We start from the raw sequence: 25,833 nt of genomic DNA, 5'->3' as shown, positions 1-25,833 counted from the left end.
AATTTAGAAATTCATTTTGAATATTATCACCAAAATCTCATCGACAGATTAAAACAACCAGTACAGGCTGTACTAATTTACCATTAAAAAGAAGTATTAATTTCCGTTAAACCATATGATAAGTTTTGTTAAACCATATGAAATTGAAAATGTGACGGGTAATGTAAAAAATTGCAGATTTCAATCCTATTTGCCATACATATGAGGACCAAAGACCGAAGACCGAAGACCGAAGACCGAAGGCCGAAGGATATTTTAAAGTAGATCCCACATGATAAAGAGAATACAGAAAATGTACAAATAAAATTGCGACATCTAACTAAAGGATTTTTCTGCACGATTTTAGAACATTCTTTTAATAAAAGCACTTTAAAGATAGTTTCTACTGGGTAAATTTGTTTGTTTATAGAAAATAGCAGAGAGCAGATATTAATGTTAACTTTGCGCTTATGTTTTATAAATATTTTTTTTTTTTGTTAACCTTAACAGTTAATAGATATCAGCCCATTGTTAACGCCAAATAATTTTAGATATGAAATTAATTTCATTAAAGCCACATTTTTTTAATTGATTTAATAACAAAGTGTTTTTAAAGAAAGTGAACTTTTTAATTACATATAATTACATATAATTACATATAAGGATATAAGGTAACAATAAATAAACCTTTTTTCCATAAAGAAATTTATCCGATATAAAAATATCTATATTAATAAAATATTTATATTTGCTTGAAGATAAATATAAATTGATAAACAAAAATCACCACCGAAAATAATCAAAGATAAGGAGAAATTTTTATGCAATTATTCTTTTTTTTCTGCATGATATGAAGCACTCGATAAATTAAAATCCGAACAAAGCCACATTTTTTTTTTTCACGTTTTTACTAAAATGGTTACATCATTTAATGCATTAAATTAATGAAATCTTTGATCATTGCAATGCATCATGCAAAAATGATATTGCGAATTAAAAAAGAGTTTTTTGAACAAAAAAGTTTCATAATATTATATAATATTATAATATTTTTTTTTTTAAAAAAAAGAAAGAAATTATAAATGTAAAAATATAAAACAAAACGAATCATAATAAAGAAACATAAAAAAAATTTAGTAATACATTAAAATATGTGACACGAGTTTTTTCAAATGACGCTATAAGCTTATTTTGACGATTTTTGACATAAAAAATTAAGTTTGAGTTTTGCAGTCAAAGTTTTGCAGTCAAGTTTGCAGGTAAGTTTGCGGTTAAGTTTGCGGTTAAAATTTGATGGGGGTTTATTTTTTATTTTACACAATAAAATTAATGCATTGCATTATTGTTATTAATTATGTGCATTGTAAACGATATATCGTAAAAAAATATAATTACATACGTACAATATAATATATATTATAATATGCTACATATGCTACATATGCTACTTATGCTACTTATGCTACTTATGCTAAATAGCCCGAAATTATTGAAATTTATTATTATATTTTTCTATTTTAGTAAATTATAATAATTTCATTGTTGATGGAGAGTCTCAAAAGTATTTTTTTTTTAAAAAACACCAATAGGAAATAAACGGAAAACATGAGGATCACATCCAAATCCATCCATTTACAACACTTTATCTATTATTTTCCGAAAGTAATCATTTTTTAAAAAATTATCCAAAATAAAAGATTCATTATATCAAATTAAGAATTTATTATTTCATAAACTTATTTCTATAAAGAGTAATCCAACATTAAATCATTATACGTGGTATTGTTTCGTTTTTTTTTGTGGCGTAAAATAAATTTCAGGAATTTTACATGCCCAAAAAGAATAGTTTTTGATTTATGAACGTATTTAGAAAGATAATTTAATTAACAGTTAATTATCAATAATTAGGGAAATATACTAAACTAAATTAAAATAAATTATAAATATCTTCGTTAATTTTTATTTTTAGTAAAAAACATTTTAGAGGATCTTCAGATAATTTTAGAAAATTTTTAAAAAATCTTTTCTTTTTCCTCGAATTTTACAATGATCAAAAATGATTATCGTTTTCGTGTTGTATGAACTTACTTATAAAACTAACTCATAAAAACAAATATTTTGACACCTCAAACGATTTTTCTTTGACGGAATTTTCTCATGATATCATTTAAAGTAAGAATTTATGTAGAATCACATGATATACATGATAAAATATAGTTATGATCTACAATGATCTACAAAAATATTCTTTCGATAGAATTTCTAAAGAAAATTACGCCCAATTTGTTTATAGAGAGATTAACGATCGTACCTAAATATAGGGGATTGGTAAATCATTTTCGGACATTTTGCAGTCCTAATACCGATTCATTTCCGAAAAAAAAAAGAGAGAGAGATAGAGAGAGAGGGAAATAATTGAAATAATTAAAATAATAAGAAAACGAATTCTTTATCAAATCTGCGTTATCTCTTTGTTTCATTCTAAATATTTGGATCTTCATATGTAATATGTAATAATCACTTCCTTATTCAATAAATGTTGGATATATTTGAATAAATAATTATGATTTTATGATTTATGATTTATATGATTCATGATTTATGACATAAAGAGATTTGAATTATGTGATAAGGGAAATAATCTAATTAAATTGGAAATATTATAATTAAATTGGAAATGATGTGATGTATATATTAGTTAGGTTATTTTTTTTTTTAGAAATCTTTACTACTACATTTCTAGTTTTATCCAAATTGTCACTTTACACAAAAAACCTTATTAACTAAAACCCGTTTTTATATTAAAATCTAGTGTAAATAATTAATAGTGGTTTTATATATAAATACTGATGGAAAAAATTTGTATTTTAAACAATTGCGTTTTCAAAAAAAAAATAAAAGAAAAAAAAAAATTCAAAAATTTTTTTTTTTTTTTTATAAAAAAAAAAGAAAAAAAAAGTAAAAGTAAGCGACCTTTTAAACAAAATAAACATATTATGGAACAACTAATAGATAACCCAAAACTAAATAAAGTCCAGATTCATATAAATGGAGTCATAGCAATATTATCAACGAGTACGATTAGTAATGTAGCAGTTTTTGTAATGATATGGTGGATAATAACGCAAAAACATTCTAGACATACAGTAGTTACTAGACTAGTATTAAATTTAATTTTATCAGATTTTATACAATCTATAGGATTTATGATGAGTTATAATTGGTTACGTATAAATGCTATAAATGAAGGAACTTATTGTGATATACAAGGTTTTCTTATCAATTTAGGAGATGTTGCTTCTGGGTTTTGGGCTCTTGTAATATGTTTACATACTTATATGTTAGTCGTCCATTCTTATGAATATTCTCATTTGGTATTTTTGGCCATGATAATAATATGGCCATTTAATATTGTTATATCTGCTTTAGGTTATGTTATTCAACAAGCATATGATGAAAGTTTTTATAGTAATGCTGGTGGAAGTTGGTGTTGGATTTCTCCTTATTATCCAAATTATAGAATTGGTTTTCATTATGGAATTATATTATTTAATGCTGCCGCTATGATAATTTTATATGCCGTGATGTTTACCGTAATTTACAGACGTCAAGGTTCAATGGCAACTCAAGGTTCCAAAAGAGTTTTACAAAGTGTTAATAAAAAATTAGTATGGTATCCTATAGTATATATTATATTAGTATTTCCATTGGCTCTTCGTAAGTATTGCACATATATAACTTTGAGTATTGCATATATATAACTTATATAACTTATATATAACTTTGTATTAATTCTGATTATTAGAACGTATTGTTGCTATTGCCACCGAAAATCCAAATGTATGGGGAATCAATTAGTAAGTATATTTGATTTTATTTTGATTTTATTTTGATTTTATTTAATTTAATTTTATTAATTTAATTTAATTTATTTTGTTTCTTTCAATAAAGTTTGATTCCGGCCGCTTGTGTATTTACGAGCGCAGGTTTTGTAAATACAATAATTTATGGAATAACGCGTAATATCGTATCCGTAAAACCTGTACTTGAAAAGATTCGTAGATTTACTTCTTCTTCCTTTCCGTCAACATTTTCTGATTCTGCAACTATGACAAATATGACAAATATTCATAATAATTCTTTACAAAAATCTGGTGAATTCTTTTCAACGATAATTACTGGAGGTTCTGTAAATGACGTTGATCCTATGTCTTCATTTATTTCAATTACAACAACACAACAAGTAAGAATAAGTTATTTAGAACCTCCTGTAAAATCCGAAGCTGATTCAAGTTCTGTAATAACCCCTCCAAGTCCTACTTATTCAAATGAACCTTTAAATAATTTACAAAATAATCCGTAATTAATTATTAATTTTTATTTATTTTATTTATTGTAATTTTATTTTACCTAAAAAAAAAAATTTGTAGGATATATTAAATGTAAAAAAATTCAAAAAAATTCAAAAAAAAAATATAATAATAATGTACATATATTTTTTATTCGCGTAATTCAATCATTATTATCGTTCCATTTTACGTTACGCGCTTTTTCTTCCTACTTTTAAATGTCAATTGTTCATCGGTTTCAAGAAAAACAATTAATAATATCAATTCGAAATAGAACTCATTTAACCCTTTAACATAATTTTTGTATTACAAACATTCTTTTTTTTTAGACTAAAAATATTCTTTGTTTCACTGAATTAACCAATTTGAGTTATCTTGGCAACTTTTTTTTTTTTTTATTAATTTTGTATATAATTTGAACTAACTATTTTAAACTAACTATTCTATACTAACAACTAAATAAAGATATATTAAAATTTTATTTTTGAGTTATATTGTTTTAAATATTGTGTTAATATTTAAACAATACATGGATCAGATGACTTTTTAAAAAAAGTTATATTAATATATACTTATATTGTATTATATAATAACCCACGTAATATTTTATTTTTAAATGAAATAAAGAAATTAGGAAATATGGCGAAATCTATATTATTCAATGCATTAAAATTTGAACACCAAATACTCCCATGTTTACAATATTTAAAACAATATTAACCTTACTAAATTTGATTTCATTGATTATTATTGTATAAAAAAAATGTTACAATTGTTACACGGTTTTCCATGGTTATGATCCCCGAATTTGAATTAAAAAAAGATTTCGGTAAAAATCTACCTAATTTATAATATTATTAATAAAGATTTTTCCGTTCAAACTAAACTTCTTTTTGTAAATTTTTTATATTGACTAATTTAGAGATGAACGGAAAGTTGATGATGATGAGAAACGGAGGATAACGGATGATGAAACACTGAAACAGTAGATGAACAATTGAATGAACGTCTTTGGAAACTGCACCCCGTTTAAATTGCGTTACATTCCCCGATTTTCTAGGTAATAATCTTCGATTTTTTAAATTTGAGTTTAAAAACTTTTTTTTTTCTTTTTTTCTTTTTTTCTTTCTTTCGACTTTCTCTCCCTCTTTAAAAATAAAATAATAATTAATACGATTTTAATAATGGCAACTTCTCAAAGAAAATCATATGTGATTGGAGTTGGAATGACCAATTTCATTAAACCACGTGGTCAAGTTGATTATCCCGGTAAGTTATTATAGTTATTATTACATCGGGAGATATCCCATGGATTATAGTTCGGTACTGCGGTAACAATTAGCTACTAATATTTGGATATCTCATAAAAACATCGCCAATTAATACCATTAATATTAACTTATAGTCATGGCCCGTGAGGCTATGGTCAAAGCATTGATGGATATTGGTAAAACTTACGATGTAATTCAACAAGCATATGTAGGATATTGTTTTGGTGATAGTACTTGTGGTCAACGTGCTGTTTATCAACTTGGTATGACTCAAATTCCTGTCATGTAAGAAGAATTGATTTTTTAAATAATTTTATTTTAAAATAATGTAATAAATAAATTAATCTTTTTAAAAAATAAATTTTATTTAAATGATTTAATTTTTTTTTTTAAAAAAAAAGAAATGTGAATAATAATTGTTCAACTGGATCAACTGCACTGTATTTGGCTCGTCAAGCAGTTGAATTCGGAATTGTTGATTGTGCTCTTGCATTAGGTTTTGAGAAGATGGCAAAAGGTAAATAAAAAATATTATAATAAAAAATATTATAATAAAAATATTATAATAAAATCGTTTATTTGTTAATTAAATCGTATATCTTTAATCGAATCAATCAAATCAATCAATAGGATCTATCTCATCTAGCTTTAATGATCGTACTAGTCCACTGGGTAATTATCTTTACTTGTTTTTTACAACTATTTTTTTCTTGTTATTAACTTGAAATTAATTAAATTCATTTATTTTAAATTGTTAGATACTACTGTATCATTATTATCGGAAACTCGTGGAATTACAAATTCACCTTTTACAGCTCAGATATTTGGTAATGCTGGAATAGAATATTGTGAAAAATATGGTGCCACTGCTGAACATATGGCAAAAATTGGTGAAAAAAATCATCGTCATAGGTAAGTTTTTAAGGAAGTTCATTCATTCTTTTTTGTAAAAGTAAAAAGTAATTGTAAAAGTAATTGTAAAAGTAATTTGTAAAAAGTAAAAAGTAATTGTAAAAGTAATTTTAAAAATAATTGTAAAAGTAATCAAATTTACTAAATATAATATTTTTTTTTTTTAGTGCAAAGAATCCTTATGCACAATTAAAAGATGTTTATACATTAGATCAAGTAAAATCTTCACCACAAATTTTTGGTCCACTTACAAAACTTCAATGTTGTCCAACTTCGGATGGATCAGCTGCTGTTATAGTAGCATCAGAAAAATTTGTTTTAGAAAATAATTTACAAAATCAAGCAATTGAAATTGTTGCTCAAGAATTAGCTACTGATTCTCCTAATTTATTAGAAAAGAAAAGTTCTATTGAATTAGCTGGTGCTGATATGACTAGAAAAGCTGCTAAACAAGTTTATAAAAAAGCTGGTATTACTCCTAATGATATTCAAGTTATTGAATTACATGATTGTTTTAGCGCTAATGAGGTATGTATAATTATTATTGAATTTATTGAATTTTATTTATAAACGTAATTTTATGAACAAAATATTTTCCAAATAATATTTAGTTAATTACTTATGATGCTCTTGGACTTTGTAAACCTGGACAAGCTCACAAATTGATCGATTCAAATGATGTTACATATGGTGGTAAATATGTGATAAATCCTTCAGGTGGTTTGATTTCTAAAGGTCATCCTCTTGGTGCAACTGGATTAGCTCAATGTTCTGAATTGGTATGCTGAACGTAATATAATTCTTCCAACTATTGAGATTTGATTTTTAATTTTGAACCCTTTTTTTTTTCCTTTAGGTCTGGCAATTAAGAGGATGGTGTACAAATAGACAAGTACCAAATATTAAATATGCATTACAACATAATATTGGACTTGGTGGTGCTGTTGTTGTAACTATTTATAAACAAGCCGAATTATCAAATAAAAATGATGATAAAGAAGGTTGGAAACAAAGATTTAATTATAATCCTGCTATTGAATCAAAAGGTATAACTGAAAAAGATTTTAGAAATGTTTGTTCAAAACAAGTTAGTGAATATTTAATTGCTACAGCTAAATTGTAAAAATAATAAATAATAATAATAATAATAATAATAATAATAATAATAATATTAATTTGTAATAATTTTATTATAATTTAAGAAAAAGATGTGAAAAAAATATATATAGTAGTATTTTTGACATTGATAATTTTTTTGGATGTTACAACTTACAATATCATAATCACTATAACGATCATATAACATATATAACCATCACTATAACCATCATATAAAAGTAATATAATCATCACTATAACCATATAACATATATCCATCAATCAATATAACCATCATATAACATATCCATCACATCACTATAATAACATACAGTATATCCATCATATAACTACCATCACTATAACCATCACTATAACCATCATATAACTACCATCATTATAACCATCACGAAAAAGAGTTGTTAAATAAATCCCTCATTTATCAAAATATTCATAATTACGTGCGTAAGAGTAATCTTAGAAATGTTAATAATGTTAAATCACATCGTATTGTATCCCGAGATTAGATTTCGAGAATTGAGATAACAATGAATAATGACATATAGGGAGGTGTCTTATATTGGGGTCTTGACATATAAGGGCCTTTGACATATAGGAGTATTGACATTGACATATGACAATTATGACATATAGGAGTCTTGACATATAGGGGGGATTAAAGGTTTGTCGTACAAGTTCCGTTTTCACATGTGACTAATCGTCATAGAAACTGATTTAATCACTAAAATAAAAATCTAAGATTTCCAAATTCATATTGCTATAACCTTAACCTGGACAAAGGAAAATTTTTACACATTGCGTTAAATATTAGAATTCTCATCTTTCGTTTTATTCCCAGTCTACTTCCCAATCTTCACAGTCCCCAATCTTCACAGTCTACTCCCAGACTTCCCCAGTCTGCTTTCCAGGCTATTTTCCAAGTTACATTCCATTGTTCACAGTCTGAAAAAAAAGTTACAACTCCTCCAGGAGCGCTGTTCGCTAACTTCGCTTTGCTCTCAAGTTATATTGGATCAAGCAGAATCACTTTTAAAGAACCAGCGCAGCTTTAACTTTAATTCAGAGTCGTAGGGCCTATCAGCCCTTATTTGCGACAACACGATTACAAGACCAGAAAACGATATGGCGCCGAATTACGCGTGATATAAGGAATAATCATCTCTTCACACCCACCAGGAAACAATGTAGAACCAGTATTTTCCACCTGTTATAATATATATTGTATGTTGAATAATAAAATATATATATTAACATTATGAAAGTAATCGAGTCATACGAAGTACTTTTCGTACTTTTCACCACCATGATAATGTGGAATTAATAATGTAGCAGGAGTAATATAGCAATAATATAGCAATAAGTATACCATAAACTGCAAAATAAAAAAAACGTATATTAATGTCTCAAATATGACTGTAAGCCGACTCTTGAGTCTGACCAGTTCTTGGATTTTGGAATTGTGTATCGGATCAATCAAATGTGGAAGAGTATAATCCAATTTGTCTAGCTGCCAAGAAAGCGCTATTAGATTTATACAAATTTTGTCCATTACCTCCAATGATGACTATGGACAAGTTTAGAAAGTGTATCATCAATGATGATTGAAGTTGGTTTTGGTTATACATATTTCCTTTGCCCTTTATTGTGCAAGTTCCAGGATAGGACGATGGATCTATTGACACTAATACAGAGAATCCTGTCTTCTTAAACGTGGAATTTCTTATTATTTATAATTTAAAAAATTTTAATGTGTTACATGGCGCAGTATTTGCAATTGTTAGATCATATACATCCTGGATTGCGTCGTAAAGCAGCAATTTATTTTTCAAGAAGCTTCAATTCAAATCCATTAAAATATTTGATCCTCGTGAAGACAATATCTTTGTATTAATTACCAATGTTATACTTCACATTGTCCTCCTTGTAATAGGCAATTTACCAATGAGTATCCCACAGAACTTTTTGACAAAGGTCCTAATAGTATTTCCGCGTGACAGTTGGGTTTAATCTGAATCTCTGGAGAGAGATTCAATGTATAATGATTATCCATCTTGATATTTGCTGAATATTCACTGATCTGGTGAAAAATTTATCTATTAGGCAGATTTGTAGTCATTAGTCAAGTTAGGTGCCAGTGCCAGTATGGTGATATTATGTTGTTGATACTATTGTTGCTGCTATAGCAGTTGTAAACGAATCGAAAATTTACTTAAAGTATGTTGTTGCTGCCGTTGCTGTCGTTACTGTTGCTGCTGTTGTTGGTTGCGGTGGATCAATGGATTGTGGATCACTGGATTGTGGATCACTGGTTTTTAACTACTGCCCGTTAACCTGGAATTATCTTTCCTTTGGTCTTTGCGACATAAGATTTTCGGAAGTTTTGAAAGTGCATGAATACTTTTCGGCCGTGATGGGCGTGCATTGCAAGGAAGCGACTTCGGAGCTTACAAACTATTTTGTTAAAATTTCAAGGATTTTATTAACGGACAGCACAACCGTTTTAATAAGGTTAATGTTGTTCATTTATTTATGTCGCTGTAGATCTCTTACAATTATAACATTATAACTGACGACCATTTTTTATTCTATCCAGAATATCGATTATTGGGACAAATCATGGTGTTAATCTATTGTTTAGACAAGGGTGTGATCACAAGCATTAATATAGAAAGTTGTTAATTTGTAAAACAAGACTATGATTCCAATGAATAGCCAAATGTAATTTATTTTCTATATTAATAAAGCTGACCCAGAAATAGATTTCACAATATACAATCGAATTCTGATTAATTTTTCATAAAGTAAAAGGATTAAAATAATGTTATTAGAAGTATAATAATAAAATTATGTAACTTTAAATTTTTATTTTTATTTTTAATTAAAGATCAAAGGAAAACCGTAGGTAGTGAACAGAACTACCGCAATACAGGGCGCTTTTTTTTTTAAAAAAAAACTAATATTACGTTGTAGCCAAACTAAAGGCTCTAGGGAATTTACGATAATTAATAGTCACGTGATTTTACGGTTACTTTCTCAGCGTTACAGATACTCGGCCAGCATTAAAAAATTAACTACGTTACTATGTTAATTTCAAAATCATACAACTTTTTCTCTCTGTTCATTTGTAAAGTAAATAAATTATTTGAATACTAATTGAAACAAATAGATACTGCTCATTAAAAATCTACTAATATATTGTACGTTTCAAAAACCTGGAAATCGGACATATAAAAGCCAAAACTATGGATGACTTTTACGATTAACGAATTATATTAAAATCAATAGAGGATTATCCAATTATTTCAATATTTAATGAAAACATCTCGCTGCTAACTACTTCATTAATTGCATTTACCTAATACTACATTAGTTGCTATATGATTGGCTTTCATCAATTCTTCCCACTTTTTATTATGTTCACGAGGATCGAACTGATGTTTGTCTTAAACATTTTGAATTAATTATCCAAGGAAAGTACCAACAATCGTCTTGAATGAAATTTATAATATTGTTAGATCAAAATTGAAACAATTTTTGCCAATTATTGGAGGAATTATTTTATTATTTAAGGTTACGAACCAAAAGGCCAAAGGCAAAAGAATTAATTAGGGTATCTCGTTAGATATACTTGTAGTAATATTGGGGATATACTGTATTTGATGAAATTAGATATCAAAACTTCAATCCAGAAATTTCTAATTTCTTTCAAGATGAACAAGATGTGGATTTAACTGGATCAGTAGATAGTTACTCGGGTCTAAAAGTTCGGGTACAAGTTAAACTAATCGATCACGAACGGGAATAAGCCTCTTTAGCCAATACGATAAAGAGGATGAAAAATTTATTCAAATTAACATAATTTCAATTTTATTCTTACTTAAAAAAATAATATAATTTTTATTGATTATTATTCTTTTTTTGATAAATGAATCAATAAACATAAAACAGAAAGAAAAATAATAAAATAAAAAAGTCAAATTTCTCAAGAAATTTAAAAACTTAGGAAGGAATAGTAGACAAATCAACTGTTCCAGGGAGTTTGTCGGCAAATGGATCCCAATGAGGATCATCATGCCATTGATATTCGGCTTCTAAAGCAACTTTATCGGCCTCTTCCTTTCCGTATATGTCAGAAATAAATCCAAGTACCATATCCATACCGGCAGAAACTTTAATAAAGTGAAAGAAAATTAAGAAAATTAATAAATAAATTTGATGTGCGTGTATAGTATAAATTATACATTACCTCCAGAAGAAGTATAAAATTTCCCATCTACAACCCATCTAGCCTTTCTTACCCATTCAACATTGGGTCCTGTAACGCGAAGTCATATGATTAACGCAAACTTTTTTGAATTTAATCTTGTTTCTAAATATAAAATTTTAGTTTGATTCGTACCAAAAGAAGTCATCCAATTCCAAACTAGTTTATTAGTCGTAGCTTTTTTTCCATCCAATAAACCAGTTTTAGCAAGTAACCCACTACCAGTACATACTGTTAACACATATTTTACTTTTGGTACGCGTTGTTTAATAAAATCCAAAAAAACACTATTTTCCAATTCATCTCTGGTTCCAACACCACCTAATCCAAAATAATTGTTTTAATGATTGTTAAGTGTTTAAGTGAAAGTTTAACATTAATCAAGCACGCACCTGGGATGAATAATATATCAAAGTCGGGACAATTTTCAAAATTATAATTAATGTAATTGGCGATTTGAGGAGTAAATGATGTTACATGTTCTCCAGTTTGAGTAATAGTTATAATATTAAAATTTGCTTTCAATGAACCTAACATACGAAGTGAACCATTTACATCTAATAAATCGTAATCTTTATATAAAAGTGCACCGACCGTGAAAAATTCTTTTGGCATTTTTTGATATTTGGGATTTGGAAAGGAGGAAAAAAATCAAACAGAATCAAAATGGCGTTTATTGATTTATTGATGAATAATTCCTATATTTATATTAAATTAATACATGTGTTAATATGGCTTAAATGGTAATCATTTTCCATTGTAACAATGCTACTCATTATGATGTAAGAATAATAAATCATGATTTTGAGTCTATTTGTTTACAAAGCTATTTTTCAATAGTATAATAGTATATATATATCGGGCTATTAGAATGAATTTTGCTTTGCGGTGTACGGATGAATTTTAATTTTTAATTGAAATGATTTGTTTAAACCTTAATTTATCCCAAACCTTTTTTCCTGACGTGATAGTTATGATGTAAGAAAAATAAATCATGATTTTGAGTCTATTTGTTTTACAAAGCTATTTTTCAATAGTATATATATATCGGGTTATTAGAATGAATTTTGCTTTGCGGTGTACGGATGAATTTTAATTTTTAATTGAAATGATTTGTTTAAACCTTAATTTATCCCAAACCTTTTTTCCTGACGTGATAGTTATGATGTAAGAAAAATAAATCATGATTTTGAGTCTATTTGTTTTACAAAGCTATTTTTCAATAGTATATATATATCGGGCTATTAGAATAAATTTTGCGGTGTACGGTTGAATTTTAATTTTAATTTTTAAACCTTAATTTATCCCAAACCTTTTTTCCTGACGTGATAGTGTTCTGACCAATCAAATTTAATGTTTTTTTTGATACAAAAATTCATTTATGAATCGTTTATGTTCATTCTGTTTTAAATAATTAAATGAGAATTTTTAATTCATGAATTTTTTTTAATGTCATTGATTTTTTTTGTCTATAATCGGAAATGCCTGTTATAAAATTAGAGTATATACTGTATGTAAAGAAAATATACTATAAAATACATAAAATTATAAAAATGTCTAACAAAAGACCGATATCAAATCGGTTTAAAGAATTAGCTATTTCATTTAAATCTTTCAAATTCATTATATCTACTCTCAACGGGTGTACCGGGAACACCAGCGTCATCATCATATCTATCAAAATTTGAACCAAAAAAGCCAGGAACTTCTTTTTCTGTTTTCCTTTTACTGATAAATCTATAAGCAAAGAATCCGGCGGTTATAATTAATGCACCTCCTAAAACTCCAAGGACTGATGCAAGGATAATTGTTGTTTTATCATTATTCGAAGATTGTGAACCAGAAGATGAAGTGGTTTTATTATTATTCGCTTGATTAGTAAGTTCAAGTGAATTGATCCATGTGAAATTTCTTATATCCATCACATAAATTTTTTCACTTCTACCTAATGGTTCGGCATTTTGTCGGGTAATATTCCCTTTAATTAAAAAAAAATAAATTAATTAATGAATTAATGTGAAATATTACATATTATACATGTAAAGAAAAATTTCCATAATATAAATTATTTACCAAATGCCACAATCATATAATTTCCATAAAGATCCGCTGAATGAGTCGTAAGTGTCGGAAATTTACCAATATTTGTAGATACTTCTGGTGCTGTTATTTCAAATGGATCTTTTTTTGTATCTATAACTAACACATCTGGAGATACTTGATTAAAGTCAACCCCGTCGGTGGTACGAGTACCTCCATAAATAATAATTTGATCGTCTGGAGCTTTTAATTTTTTTTTTTTTAAAAAAAAAAATATTGTATGTTTTAAAAAGAAATTTTTTCAAAATGTTATTATAAAATAATAATAATTATTTTTTTTTGTTTTCTTTTTACCTAATACCGCTGAATGCCTCTGACGACTTTCGACTGGTATTGTTGCTGTAATTCTTGCTGACTATAAAAATTTGAAGAATTTAAACCTTTAATTAAAAAGAAAATAATAATAATGATGATGATGATAGTAATTAATTAATATCAATACATACGTTCATTGACCATGTTAAAGAATTTGTATCAAAAAGAAGAATTTGTGAAATATCTGCCATTCGGATTACATTGTTATTTCCATTAAAAGGGCTAAGTCCTCCTACATACACAATAATACCATTTGATAATAATGTCGCTGAATATGTAGCAAGTCCATTAACCGCAGTATTAATTGACCATAACGGACCAGCAATATTAAAAGTTATCATGTCGTTAGGAAACGTTCTGGTTGGTGCACCTACTAAAGAATTAGAAGCTCCACCAAAAATATAAATTTTTCCTGAATTATCACTAACAGCTTTCATTTCTATTCGTCTTGAGGGAGCAGTACCACCAACATTAGGAATATTCCATGATAAGGAATTAACATTAAATTTATATACAAATGATTTAAATGAATCTTTTTGTGTAGTTACATCAAACATCATTCCTCCAAAGAGATATATATCTGCATTATTAGAATTATCTAATGCAACAGATGCCCATGAACTTCCAAACGGAATATTAGGCATTTGAGTCCATGGTGGATTTACTATATTAAATGATTGAGATAAATCAAGATAAAATGCATCATTTGATACTCCTACGTCTGTTATTCCACCAAAATAATATATCTTATTTCCAATAAGTATAGAAGATTGACCTACACGTCCTACAGGAACATATGACTCAACTCCAAAGAATATGTATCCCAATGCAAAGGTCAAACATAAATAAAAAGTGGTATAAGACATTATTTTAATTACTAAAAACTTTTAATAAGTGAACGTGGACTGTGGAATTAAAAAAAAAAAATTAAAAAGGACACACATTTATTTCATAAAACTCTTTGGATTTTTTAATTTATTTTCTTGTTTAGACCAAACAATGCCACAATGCCCCTAATTCATAATTACCGAAAGTTCTTCCTTATGCATATTGTTGATCTATTACTAAGCGAATAAGTGAATAAATGCTTATAGTAACTGACCACCAGTAATAGTTTTATTATTTATCAACTATGTAAACGACAATACCATCTAACTTGGAGATGTAACACTTCCGGAGTTGAATAGGAGTCACTGTTTCAAAATTATTCCAAATCCGGAATGGACGTAATATAAAGTACTTATTTGTTTATCACACAATTTCGATCCAGTTTTTTTTTAAGATGTTTTCAATACCTATTTTGTATAAAACTAACTAACAAGGGTAAATTATTCAAAAAAAAAAATAAATCAATCCATTAAAAAAAGAAAATTTTCTGTGATTATAAGAAATTTAGAAATTTTAAGAAATTTTATAATTTCAATTGAATTTCAACTATTTACAATACATATTCACATGTCATTGATCGTTGGCAGTTGCTCAAATTACACATGATCTGCATTAATCATCAGGGTCACGTTATTTACATATTACAATATTAGCTTGATCATCTAGTTCAAAATGCGCAAAAATGAATTTCAATGTGGGTGATCCGAAAGTACTGACTCAAATCTTTTGATAAACGTGCATGACATAGTATAACTTTTAGTATGGTTTGTTTATTATTGTACTATCAGCACTTTGCATTATTTTTTTTTAATTTCTGCATCGGTTAATATAAGTTTTCTGAATAGTGAATCGTTATTAAGCACCAAATTAATTTTATTAGCTTTTTTTTTGTTCATTAAACGCCTTTTTGAAAATTGATGATCATTACGCGAGTTATCACGCGATTTTATAATGTTAGTGCATCTTACGGAAGAGATGATTATAGGAAAGTCGATTGTTGATATGGCATAACTGAGATCTTATTTTGCAGTTTATTCCTGAAGTTAAGTTCGCGTATGCAGTCGGTCCTGGTGAATTATTTGAGTATATATAATTTAGATGTTTAATCAATGCTTTTCATTTAGTCTTTTATTTTTTGATTAATATTATTGAGAAAAATATTCATTTCATGATGTTATAATTTTATGGATCTAACGTAAATTTTATAAAGCAATAATTTAGATATGTATGAATATTTTCTTAAAAAAAAAAAAATGAATGATCTTCTATTGTTTCTAATTGATCTTTTCGTAAATAAATGATTCGTCTCAATGAGATGAATCCAATGATATAATTTCAAATGTTTGAGATATCATCAAAAGGCGCTTATTTTTAGTTATTATATTAAATGTGGAGCGTGCTTAATATTAATAAAATACGGTATATGATTTAATTAGAAATTAATAAACCCACCTAGGAATGGAATCCGTTTGAGTCAATTATATAAATTTACAGTAGCCAATATTAGGAGTTTCCTCCATCTTGTAAAAAATAAACTCTTTGATGATGTGCATTATAAAAACATGGTTGTGGCGCAGCAATTTTGATGATCAGATTTTGATGGAAAATTACATTTTTCAAATTAAACGGATGTAATTCCGTTAATTTCCGTCCAAAATTAAAATTTTTAATATAACCTGTTATACACGTAATTTAATTAACCAAGTGACACTATAAAATGCCAAGAATTATTTAAGATTGATCTACAAAATATATCCGGACTTACGGATTATCCGGATAGAAATCGGATATTTTTTTTATTTACCCGAATAATGGTTTTTATCCGGATCGAACTAAGTAGTAAATACATTTTATTTTTTTTTTCTTAAAAATTTTCTAAACTGATAGAAGAACTTTTCTTGTCGTAAATTCATATATAAAGTGCTAGTAGTAATGATATTTATATTAATTATTTAAAAAAAATTTTAAACTTGTGAATTTTCCCAGCAGTTCGGTTATCCCTTAAACTGTAGGGGCTAAAATTAATTTTAAAAATTTTAGAATTTTTAAAATATCTTAAGATTTAGTGATCATAGAAAGATAAATTTATATTTGTTAGATTCCTCTTATTAAGACGCATTTAATGGTAATAAAATCATAACTCTAAAATTGATAAATAAAAAGTTATATTAATTTATAAATTTTTAGATTTTATAAGTTATCGTGTCACATAATATTTGTAGAAGAACAATTTTATTTCTATCAGATTCTTCTCATTAAGACGCATCAAATGGTGGTAATTTTATATTTCTAGGGTTAATGGATAAAAAGATATTTCAATTTAAAAAATTAGCTACTATTTGTTATAATTTATCGATCATTTAACTTTTAAAAAATCATTAATCAAATTGAACTTTTTTTTCGATTTTTACTTAAAATATTTTATTACATAAACCAATATTTTTGTAATAAATTCTATAGTATTTTCTAAGGTATTTAAAAGTGTCTTTAATTAAAAAACAAAATTGTAGGCAAATTTGGCTGCAAAACAGTTTAAGGGATAAAAATTATAGCTATTTTGCTATTTTTTATTCCGGACAGGGAGACAAAAATTTATTCACTTATATCGTCAATTCTATAAAATAGGCATTAAATCAACTGTAAAAATATCACTTTTTACATGCCTCGGTTGGCGATTTACTATTATCAACAGGTGTACCAGGGAATCCGGCATCATATCTATCAAAATTTGAACCAAAAAAGCCAGGTACTTTTTTTTCTTTTTTCCTTTTATTGATCCATCTATAAGCAAAGAATCCACCTACTAAAACTAATGCACCTCCTAGAACTCCAAGGACTGATGCAAGTATAAGTTTTGTTTTATCATTATTAGAAGATTGTGAAGGTGGTGATGAAGTTTTATTATCCGCCGTTTGATCAAGATCAAGTGAATTGATCCATGTAAAATTTCTTATATCCATTACGTAAATAATTCCATTTTTACCTAATGATGGTTCATCATCTTTGTGAGTGGTATTTCCTTTAATTGAAAATGAAAAAAATTTATTAATGTGAAATATTACATTTATATGCATGTAGCGAAAAAATTTTCACAATATAAATTATTTACCAAAAGCCACGATCATATAATATCCAAAAAGATTTGCTGTATGACCCGCAAGTGATGGAAATATGCCAGTATTTGTAGATATATCCGGTGCTGTTATTTCATATGGATCTTTTTTTGTATCTAAAACTAACACATCTGGATATACTTGATTAAAGTCAACCTCGTCGGTGGTACGAGTACCTCCATAAATAATAATTTGATCATTTGGAGCTTTTAATTTTTTTTTTTTTAAAAAAAATATGTATGTTTTAAAAGAAATTTTTTCAAAGTGTTATTATTTTTGTGTTATTATAAAGTAATAATAATAATTTTTTTTTTTTGGTTTCTTTTTACCTAAGGCCACACAAATTCAATTTTTCGGTTCACGTAACATTGAAATTTAAAATCGACCCGGGGACCCGGGGTTTATTGTTTATTAGTAAAAAAAGTTTATATATAAAATCGTGACATTTGATTGGTTGACTTTTAAAAGGGAGGAATTTATTTTCGCTCTAGAAGTTCTCAGCCGCGTGATAAACTTACCCGCCAATAAATTTACGTCCTGATCACGTGATAATTTTTTTATATATAAACTTTTTTTTATTGAAATTTGAAAAAGTGACCCGGCCGGGTGAAGTGAACCGAAAATTCGAATTTGTGTGGCCTAATACTGCTGAATGCCTCTGACGATTTTCGACTGGTATTGAAGCTGTAATTCTTGCTGACTATAAAAAATTTGAAGAATTTAAACCTTTAATTAAAAAGAAAATAATAGTGATGAAGATGATGATAGTAATTAATTAATTAATATCAATACATACGTTCATTGACCATGTTAAAGAATTTGTATCAAAAAGAAGAATTTTTGAAATATCTGCTATTAGGACTACATCGTTATTTCCATTAAAAGGTTCAAGTCCTCCTACATACACAATAATACCATTTGATAATAATGTCGCTGAATATGTAGCACGTCCATTAACCGCAGTATTAATTGACCATGATGAATCAGCGATATCAAAAGTTATCATATCGCTAAAAAATGTTCTGGTTTGTGCACCTACTAAAAAATTAGCAGCTCCACCAAAAATATAAATTTTTCCCGAATTATCACTAATAGCTTTCATTTCTATTCGTCTTGAGGGAGCAATACCACTAACAGTAGGTATATTCCATGATAAGGAATTAATATTAAATTTATATACAAATGATTTAAATGAATCTTTTTGTGTATTTACATCATCCGTTATTCCTCCAAAGAGATATACTTCTGTATTATTAGAATTATCTAATGCAACAGATCCCCATGAACTTCCAAACGGAATATCAGTTATTTTAATCCATGGTGGATTTGCTACATTAAATGGTTGAGATAAATCAAGATAAAATACATCATTTAATGATGCTCCTACGTCTGTTATTCCACCAAAATAATATATCTTATTTCCAATAAGTGTAGAGGAATGACCTATACGTCCTACGGGAATATATGATTCAACTCCAAAGAATATGTATCCCAACGCAAAAATTAAACACAAATAAAAAGTGTTGTAAGACATTATTAGTTATTAAAAGCTTTTGACTCTGGAATCAAAAAAAAATAAATAAATAAAATTAAATAAAACGAAAAAGAAAATCATTTCATAGCAATCTTTTAACAATTCGTTTTTTTCATTGTAAGCCATTTTTGGGAATCAGTTACCAATTAACGATGCTGATGTGTATAATGATAAGTATTTATAGTAAATGATACGAGTAATCATTGAATATAGTGAGTTATTGCTCGAACCATGTAAATTTACGGAGGTGTAAAACCGGTATACATCATGAAATTTTTAGGTAATTTTCCAATATGATGGATTAATATTGGATCTACTCCGAAAATACCATGTGTTTGTCACAGGGTATTTGGAAAATATTGGAACTATTGAGATTTTCACATATTTCCACAATATTTTATGTGGAAAAAATTCCCTGATGTAGGAGTTGGCGTAACAAAAGGTACTATTACACAAATTCGATTCAATTTTCAAGTAGAATTTTATAATATCAAACCGATTAAACTGATTCAGTTATATCCAGCTAATTCACATGTCAAAAAAAAAAAAGTGGTAGCCGCAGACACATGATCTGCACAGGTTTATCCGTTATTTCTGTAAAAACTCCGTAAAAATGACATGCCTTTCACGGATCTATTCACGGAAAATGTAAATAAATCGATAAATTCCGTGATATAAGGTTACTAATTCCGGAAATATGAGCCTTTTACGAAAAAAAAAATGGAATATAGAAGACGGAACGACATTTTTTACAGGGCTTAAAATTCCATATACAGTCGCACCTCCATAAGTGCACGCACCTGGGGCCCGGCTATGCACATGCAATTAGGGAGGGTGTGCACTTAGAGAAAAATCAATATTAGTAATTTGAGGGAATATTTATTTAAATTCACTTTTATTTTATATTTTCATTTTAATGAAAGAATTGCACATACAAAAATGATCTGTGGTGTAAAGTAATTTAATAAAATTAAAAAAATTAAAAAGATTGAAGAATATTTTTTATTAAATTGTCAAATTTATCTATTTTAAAGGACCAAACAGCTATCGATGATTGGTCAACATTATATAGTTATCACGTGAATGCATTGATGGAGAGTGCTCTGATATACCCGGAATTCAGAATTACATGCACGCACGTGTAGAACATAGAGAGTGTGCACGTAGCTCTAAGTCCCTAGCTTGGGACCAAGCCATGGCGTGCATATAGGGAGAGAATGCACTTATAAAGGGTGCACTTATGGAGGTGCGACTGTATCAGTATATTTATAAAAATTAATGAAATAAAAAAAAAATCCTTAACGATACTTTAACGATACTTTAACGATACTTAAATAAACAACAAAAATCACGACAAGACAAAAATGAAACGTTTGACAATTTGTAAATATTAATTTATTAAAGCATCTGTGCCGTCATGTAATTTAGTGATTCTAGAAACTCTCTTTTTTTGTTAAATGCTAAGCCTAAATAAATTAGTATTATTTGGCTTAAAAAGACCAAGTTCAAATATTAATCATTTGGCTTAAAAAACTAAATGCTAAAAAAAACTCCCATTTTTTGCGGCACAGTACCCCCCATGTTTTATCTGGCGACGATAAACGTCCGTATGATCTCAATTGTTATATAAGTTTCAAACATTCTCAATTAATAATAAAATTCGCGCAATAGAGAGTGAAATTTGTATCTTACTATATGGCTCCGCAATACGGTAAGCCTTTTTTTGTTAAATGCTAATCTAAGCCCAAAAAAAATATTTTTTTAAAAAAAGGCCCAAAAAATTAGCATCATTTTATATTATTTATTCTATTAGCAAAAACAAATATATACAGCTATTAAAAAGTCAAACTGCCCCTTTTTTAGAATAAATATTTCTTTAAACAATTAATTAAATTTTTTACTTTTGAATATGGTATTATGGTATGTTACTTTATAATAATATTTATATCTGCTATAGTAAAACATTAAAATTAATATTTTATTTAATAATGAAAGTAGCATCTATACAAATATTGTTTTAGTCTTTTAGATTTGATCAAATATAATGTTAGAAGGCGCAGAAAATGAAACTTTTAAATTTAGTTCAAAAAAAAAAACCAGGTAAAAAAAAGATAAAGTATGAAATTTAGCATTATAAATATTCCAAATAATGCTCATAAGGAAGCAGTGTGTAAAATTTTCACAATCTTTGAAACGTGGAAAAGCCAAATGAAATGAAATCGCATTTAGCTCTTAAGATAGGTGTTCTAAAGTTACATATAATGTTAAAATGGATATTTGCATACAATATCAAGTGAAGATATTCCTGAACAACTTACTAATATAATAAAAATTTTTATGATAAAATGCATGTAAATACATTTTATATTAATAAAAATGTTTTTTTTTGTATTAAAAAAAAATGACGAATATTTTTGCATCGTTAAAATAAGTTTCCTGAAAAGTGAATCGTTATTAAGCACAAAATTATTTAAACTAATCTGGGTTATATCAGGATATTGTTCGGATATCGCCTTTTTTTTGAAAAATTATTGATCGTTACGCGAGTTATCATAATCTTACACTAATCTTACGGAACGACAAATTAAGAGATATTATAGGTAAGTCGACTGTTGATCTAAGATCATGCATCATGTTTTACAGTTTATATTCCAAAAAAGTAAGTTCGCGTATACAGTCAATCCTGGAGAATTATTTTGCAATTTAGATGTGTCTTTTTATTTTGATTAATATTATAACTAGAAATTAATAAAACCTAGGAATGGAACCCAATTATAAATTTATAGTAGTCGGTATTAACCGGAGAGGGAGTTTCCTTCACCCTGCAAAAATTAAATTAAATAATAAAAGTATTTAAATAATAAATATGTCAAATAAATTCAATCGTATAAATACTCAAAGTCTCAAACTCAAAAAATTAAAATTATATTTTTTTCCTTAAAAATTTCTAAACTGTCAGAACTTTTCTTATTAATTATTTTAATTGTGTAAAAATAAAGTTTAAACCTTTGAATTTTCCCAGCAGTTCAGTAATAATAAAAATTATATTATTGTTATTTTTATTACGTTATCGATTTTTATGGCGGGAAACACATAAATGCATAGAAATATGGTGTATAGTCTTTCGCGCCCAGATAAAAATTTATTCACTTATAAATTATAATGTTGTGTATATAAGTTCTATACATAGACATTAAATCAACTAATTGTAAAAATATGTTTTACATGACAACATATTATTATATTTCTGACTTGAACAGTTTACATATATCCTAAAAATTTTAATCATTATGATTTGTAAATATATAATTCTAAAAGAATCATATTTATGCCCGTTTGTGAACCGTTTGTGAACTCATTTATCGAATATAGCTTTATTTTTTCATTTATTTATTTATTTTGTTCAACGAGCGATATTTAATAGTTACTTCGTGCCGATTGATATTTGCAATAAGCAATATGATTGGTGGGATTTACTGAGCGCAGCTCACTGATCATGATATTTTTATTGCAAATACATGTAAGGCACGATGTCACGACCAATTAGTAAATGTCTGATAAAAATTATTACGAATTATTTATAACTGAAAATTCATTTATGAATCTTTTTTTTTTTATAATAAATCGTAAATGGCCAAATAGCCTAAAAAATTGTTATATAATTGAGAAGATATATTATAAAATACGTATAAAATATAAAAATAATGAACAAAAACTTATATCAAATAAATCTTGTCAAAGAATTGATCATTTTATTTAATACGAGCTAAGATTATCATCAGTAGGTGTGCCAGGAATACTGTCATCATCATTCGAACCAAAAAAACCAGGAGCATGATCTTTTTCTCGTTTCCTTATATTGATCCATCTATAAACAAAGAATCCACCTGTTAAAGCTAATAAACCTCCTGAAATCCCAAAAGCTGTTGCAAGTAGAAGTTTCAATTTATTTTTATTAGATTGTGAAACAGGTGATGAAGTTTTTAAAGTTTTATTATCCGCAGCTTGATCAAGTGAATTGATCCATGTAAAATTTCTTATATCCATTACGTAAATAATTCCATTTTTACCTAATGATGGTTCATCATCTTTGTGAGTGGTATTTCCTTTAATGGAAAATGAAAAAAATTTATTAATGTGAAATATTACATTTATATGCATGTAGCGAAAAAATTTTCACAATATAAATTATTTACCAAAAGCCACGATCATATAATATCCAAAAAGATTTGCTGTATGACCCGCAAGTGATGGAAATATGCCAGTATTTGTAGATATATCCGGTGCTGTTATTTCATATGGATCTTTTTTTGTATCTAAAACTAACACATCTGGATATACTTGATTAAAGTCAACCTCGTCGGTGGTACGAGTACCTCCATAAATAATAATTTGATCATTTGGAGCTTTTAATTTTTTTTTTTTTAAAAAAAAATATGTATGTTTTAAAAGAAATTTTTTCAAAGTGTTATTATTTTTGTGTTATTATAAAGTAATAATAATAATTTTTTTTTTTGTTTCTTTTTACCTAATACTGCTGAATGCCTCTGACGATTTTCGACTGGTATTGAAGCTGTAATTTTTGCTGACTATAAAAAATTTGAAGAATTTAAACCTTTAATTAAAAAGAAAATAATAGTGATGATGATGATGATGATGATATTAGTAATTAATTAATTAATATCAATACATACTTTCGTTGACCATGTTAAAGAATTTGTATCAAAAAGAAGAATTTTTGAAATATCTGCTATTAGGACTACATCATTATTTCCATTAAAAGGTTCAAATCCTCCTACATACACAATAATACCATTTGATAATAATGTCGCTGAATATGTAGCACGTCCATTAACTGCAGTATTAATTGACCATGATGAATCAGCGATATCAAAAATTATCATATCGCTAAAAAACGTTCTGGTTTGTGCACCTACTAAAAGATTAGCAGCTCCACCAAAAATATATATTTTTCCTGAATTATCACTAATAGCTTTCATTTCTATTCGTCTTGAGGGAGCAATACCACTAACAGCAGGTATATTCCATGATAAGGACCACTAACAGCAGGTATATTCCATGATAAGGAATTAATATTAAATTTATATACAAATGATTTAAATGAATCTTTTTGTGTATTTACATCATCCGTTATTCCTCCAAAGAGATATACTTCTGTATTATTAGAATTATCTAATGCAACAGATCCCCATGAACTTCCAAACGGAATATCAGTTATTTTAATCCATGGTGGATTTGCTACATTAAATGGTTGAGATAAATCAAGATAAAATACATCATTTAATGATGCTCCTACGTCTGTTATTCCACCAAAATAATATATCTTATTTCCAATAAGTATAGAGGAATGACCTATACGTCCTACGGGAATATATGATTCAACTCCAAAGAATATGTATTTCAACGCAAAAATTAAAAATAAATAAAAAGATTTATAAGACATTATATTAATTATCAAAACTTTTGAGTCTGGAATAAAAAAAAAAAAGATTAAAATTCAATGATTTCATAACGATCCTGAGTTAAATTTTTTAGCAAACAAAATGCCACAATTCTACCTAAATCGTAAGTTACCGATGATCTATCTTCAAGTATTTTTAGTAATGTATCAGTGAACCTGACAGTGGAGGTGTAACAAACACTAACAACACTGCCGGAGTTGAACAGGAATTAGGAGTTGACAGATTCTATTTTTTTCTTAAAAGTTGATTTTTTAATACTTATTTAATTATTAAAACATTCTTTGAAATATTACTAAAGTTACTCAACGAATAAATATCAATCCATTAAAAAAATTTTCTATAATTACAAGAAATTTAGTTAGAATTTTATAATTCCGAACTGATTCAACTATATCCAGCTGCACAGCCAGCTCGATCATTAATTGAGCATTAATCAACAACAATGGTGGCCAGATTTGGACACACCCTGATAAAAATAGTTTATTGTATTATTTTTGTCATCATCT

General features: G+C 27.2%; 7 protein-coding genes across 7 annotated transcripts; 3 read left to right on the top strand and 4 right to left on the bottom strand.

The window, feature by feature from the left end:
• The first annotated feature begins 2,849 nt into the window (after positions 1-2,849).
• Positions 2,850-4,686, top strand: OCT59_021377 (uncharacterized protein). The gene is made up of 3 exons (XM_066149831.1): positions 2,850-3,696; positions 3,785-3,836; positions 3,931-4,686. Exons 1-3 carry the CDS (start codon positions 2,976-2,978, stop codon positions 4,340-4,342), a joined length of 1,185 nt encoding a protein of 394 aa, XP_065990698.1. The 5' UTR covers positions 2,850-2,975; the 3' UTR covers positions 4,343-4,686.
• An 826-nt stretch (positions 4,687-5,512) lies between these two features.
• OCT59_021376 (sterol carrier protein 2) lies at positions 5,513-7,759 on the top strand (the record flags this gene model as incomplete). The annotated part of the gene is made up of 8 exons (XM_025313008.2): positions 5,513-5,597; positions 5,734-5,884; positions 6,001-6,116; positions 6,230-6,271; positions 6,358-6,511; positions 6,679-7,039; positions 7,123-7,290; positions 7,368-7,759. The coding sequence occupies 8 exons, from the start codon at positions 5,513-5,515 to the stop codon at positions 7,632-7,634; spliced, it is 1,344 nt and encodes a 447-aa protein (XP_025188229.1). The 3' UTR covers positions 7,635-7,759.
• Positions 7,760-9,772: 2,013 nt separating this feature from the next.
• Positions 9,773-10,396, top strand: OCT59_021375 (uncharacterized protein; the record flags this gene model as incomplete). The annotated part of the gene is made up of 3 exons (XM_066149830.1): positions 9,773-9,775; positions 9,846-10,138; positions 10,224-10,396. The coding sequence occupies 3 exons, from the start codon at positions 9,773-9,775 to the stop codon at positions 10,291-10,293; spliced, it is 366 nt and encodes a 121-aa protein (XP_065990697.1). The 3' UTR covers positions 10,294-10,396.
• A 1,080-nt stretch (positions 10,397-11,476) lies between these two features.
• On the bottom strand, positions 11,477-12,572 carry OCT59_021374 (uncharacterized protein). Its single transcript, XM_025313009.2, has 4 exons — positions 12,287-12,572; positions 12,030-12,215; positions 11,877-11,945; positions 11,477-11,799 (listed from the first exon to the last, which is right to left on the bottom strand). Exons 1-4 carry the CDS (start codon positions 12,507-12,509, stop codon positions 11,630-11,632), a joined length of 648 nt encoding a protein of 215 aa, XP_025188230.1. The 5' UTR covers positions 12,510-12,572; the 3' UTR covers positions 11,477-11,629.
• A 730-nt stretch (positions 12,573-13,302) lies between these two features.
• On the bottom strand, positions 13,303-15,232 carry OCT59_021373 (uncharacterized protein). The gene is made up of 4 exons (XM_025309903.2): positions 14,441-15,232; positions 14,289-14,349; positions 13,968-14,177; positions 13,303-13,872 (listed from the first exon to the last, which is right to left on the bottom strand). Exons 1-4 carry the CDS (start codon positions 15,173-15,175, stop codon positions 13,496-13,498), a joined length of 1,383 nt encoding a protein of 460 aa, XP_025188231.1. The 5' UTR covers positions 15,176-15,232; the 3' UTR covers positions 13,303-13,495.
• Positions 15,233-17,845: 2,613 nt separating this feature from the next.
• On the bottom strand, positions 17,846-19,844 carry OCT59_021372 (uncharacterized protein; the record flags this gene model as incomplete). The annotated part of the gene is made up of 4 exons (XM_066149829.1): positions 17,846-18,216; positions 18,307-18,516; positions 18,974-19,010; positions 19,107-19,844. The coding sequence occupies 4 exons, from the start codon at positions 19,842-19,844 to the stop codon at positions 17,846-17,848; spliced, it is 1,356 nt and encodes a 451-aa protein (XP_065990696.1).
• Positions 19,845-23,600: 3,756 nt separating this feature from the next.
• Positions 23,601-25,308, bottom strand: OCT59_021371 (uncharacterized protein; the record flags this gene model as incomplete). The annotated part of the gene is made up of 5 exons (XM_066149828.1): positions 23,601-23,950; positions 24,041-24,250; positions 24,373-24,433; positions 24,539-24,752; positions 24,878-25,308. 5 exons carry the CDS (start codon positions 25,306-25,308, stop codon positions 23,601-23,603), a joined length of 1,266 nt encoding a protein of 421 aa, XP_065990695.1.
• Positions 25,309-25,833: the final 525 nt, after the last annotated feature.

Source organism: Rhizophagus irregularis, chromosome 3, assembly GCF_026210795.1.
Source record: "Rhizophagus irregularis chromosome 3, complete sequence".
NCBI lineage: Eukaryota > Fungi > Glomeromycota > Glomeromycetes > Glomerales > Glomeraceae > Rhizophagus > Rhizophagus irregularis.
This window is presented reverse-complemented; position numbering and strand designations above follow the sequence as displayed.

Excerpts from the sequence above, each read along its gene's own strand:
- OCT59_021374 (XM_025313009.2), bottom strand. The coding sequence starts at position 12,509 with ATGCCAAAAGAATTTTTCACGGTCGGTGCACTTTTATATAAAGATTAC. Across the intron at positions 12,216-12,286 it reads TGATATATTATTCATCCCAG|GTGGTGTTGGAACCAGAGAT; the intron begins GTGCGTGCTTGA and ends ATTTTGGATTAG. Across the intron at positions 11,946-12,029 it reads GAATTGGATGACTTCTTTTG|GACCCAATGTTGAATGGGTA; the intron begins GTACGAATCAAA and ends TTCGCGTTACAG.
- OCT59_021377 (XM_066149831.1), top strand. The coding sequence starts at position 2,976 with ATGGAACAACTAATAGATAACCCAAAACTAAATAAAGTCCAGATTCAT. Across the intron at positions 3,697-3,784 it reads AGTATTTCCATTGGCTCTTC|AACGTATTGTTGCTATTGCC; the intron begins GTAAGTATTGCA and ends TCTGATTATTAG. Across the intron at positions 3,837-3,930 it reads AATGTATGGGGAATCAATTA|TTTGATTCCGGCCGCTTGTG; the intron begins GTAAGTATATTT and ends CTTTCAATAAAG.
- OCT59_021373 (XM_025309903.2), bottom strand. The coding sequence starts at position 15,175 with ATGTCTTATACCACTTTTTATTTATGTTTGACCTTTGCATTGGGATAC. Across the intron at positions 14,350-14,440 it reads CTTTAACATGGTCAATGAAC|TCAGCAAGAATTACAGCAAC; the intron begins GTATGTATTGAT and ends AAATTTTTATAG. Across the intron at positions 13,873-13,967 it reads TTATATGATTGTGGCATTTG|GGAATATTACCCGACAAAAT; the intron begins GTAAATAATTTA and ends TTTTAATTAAAG.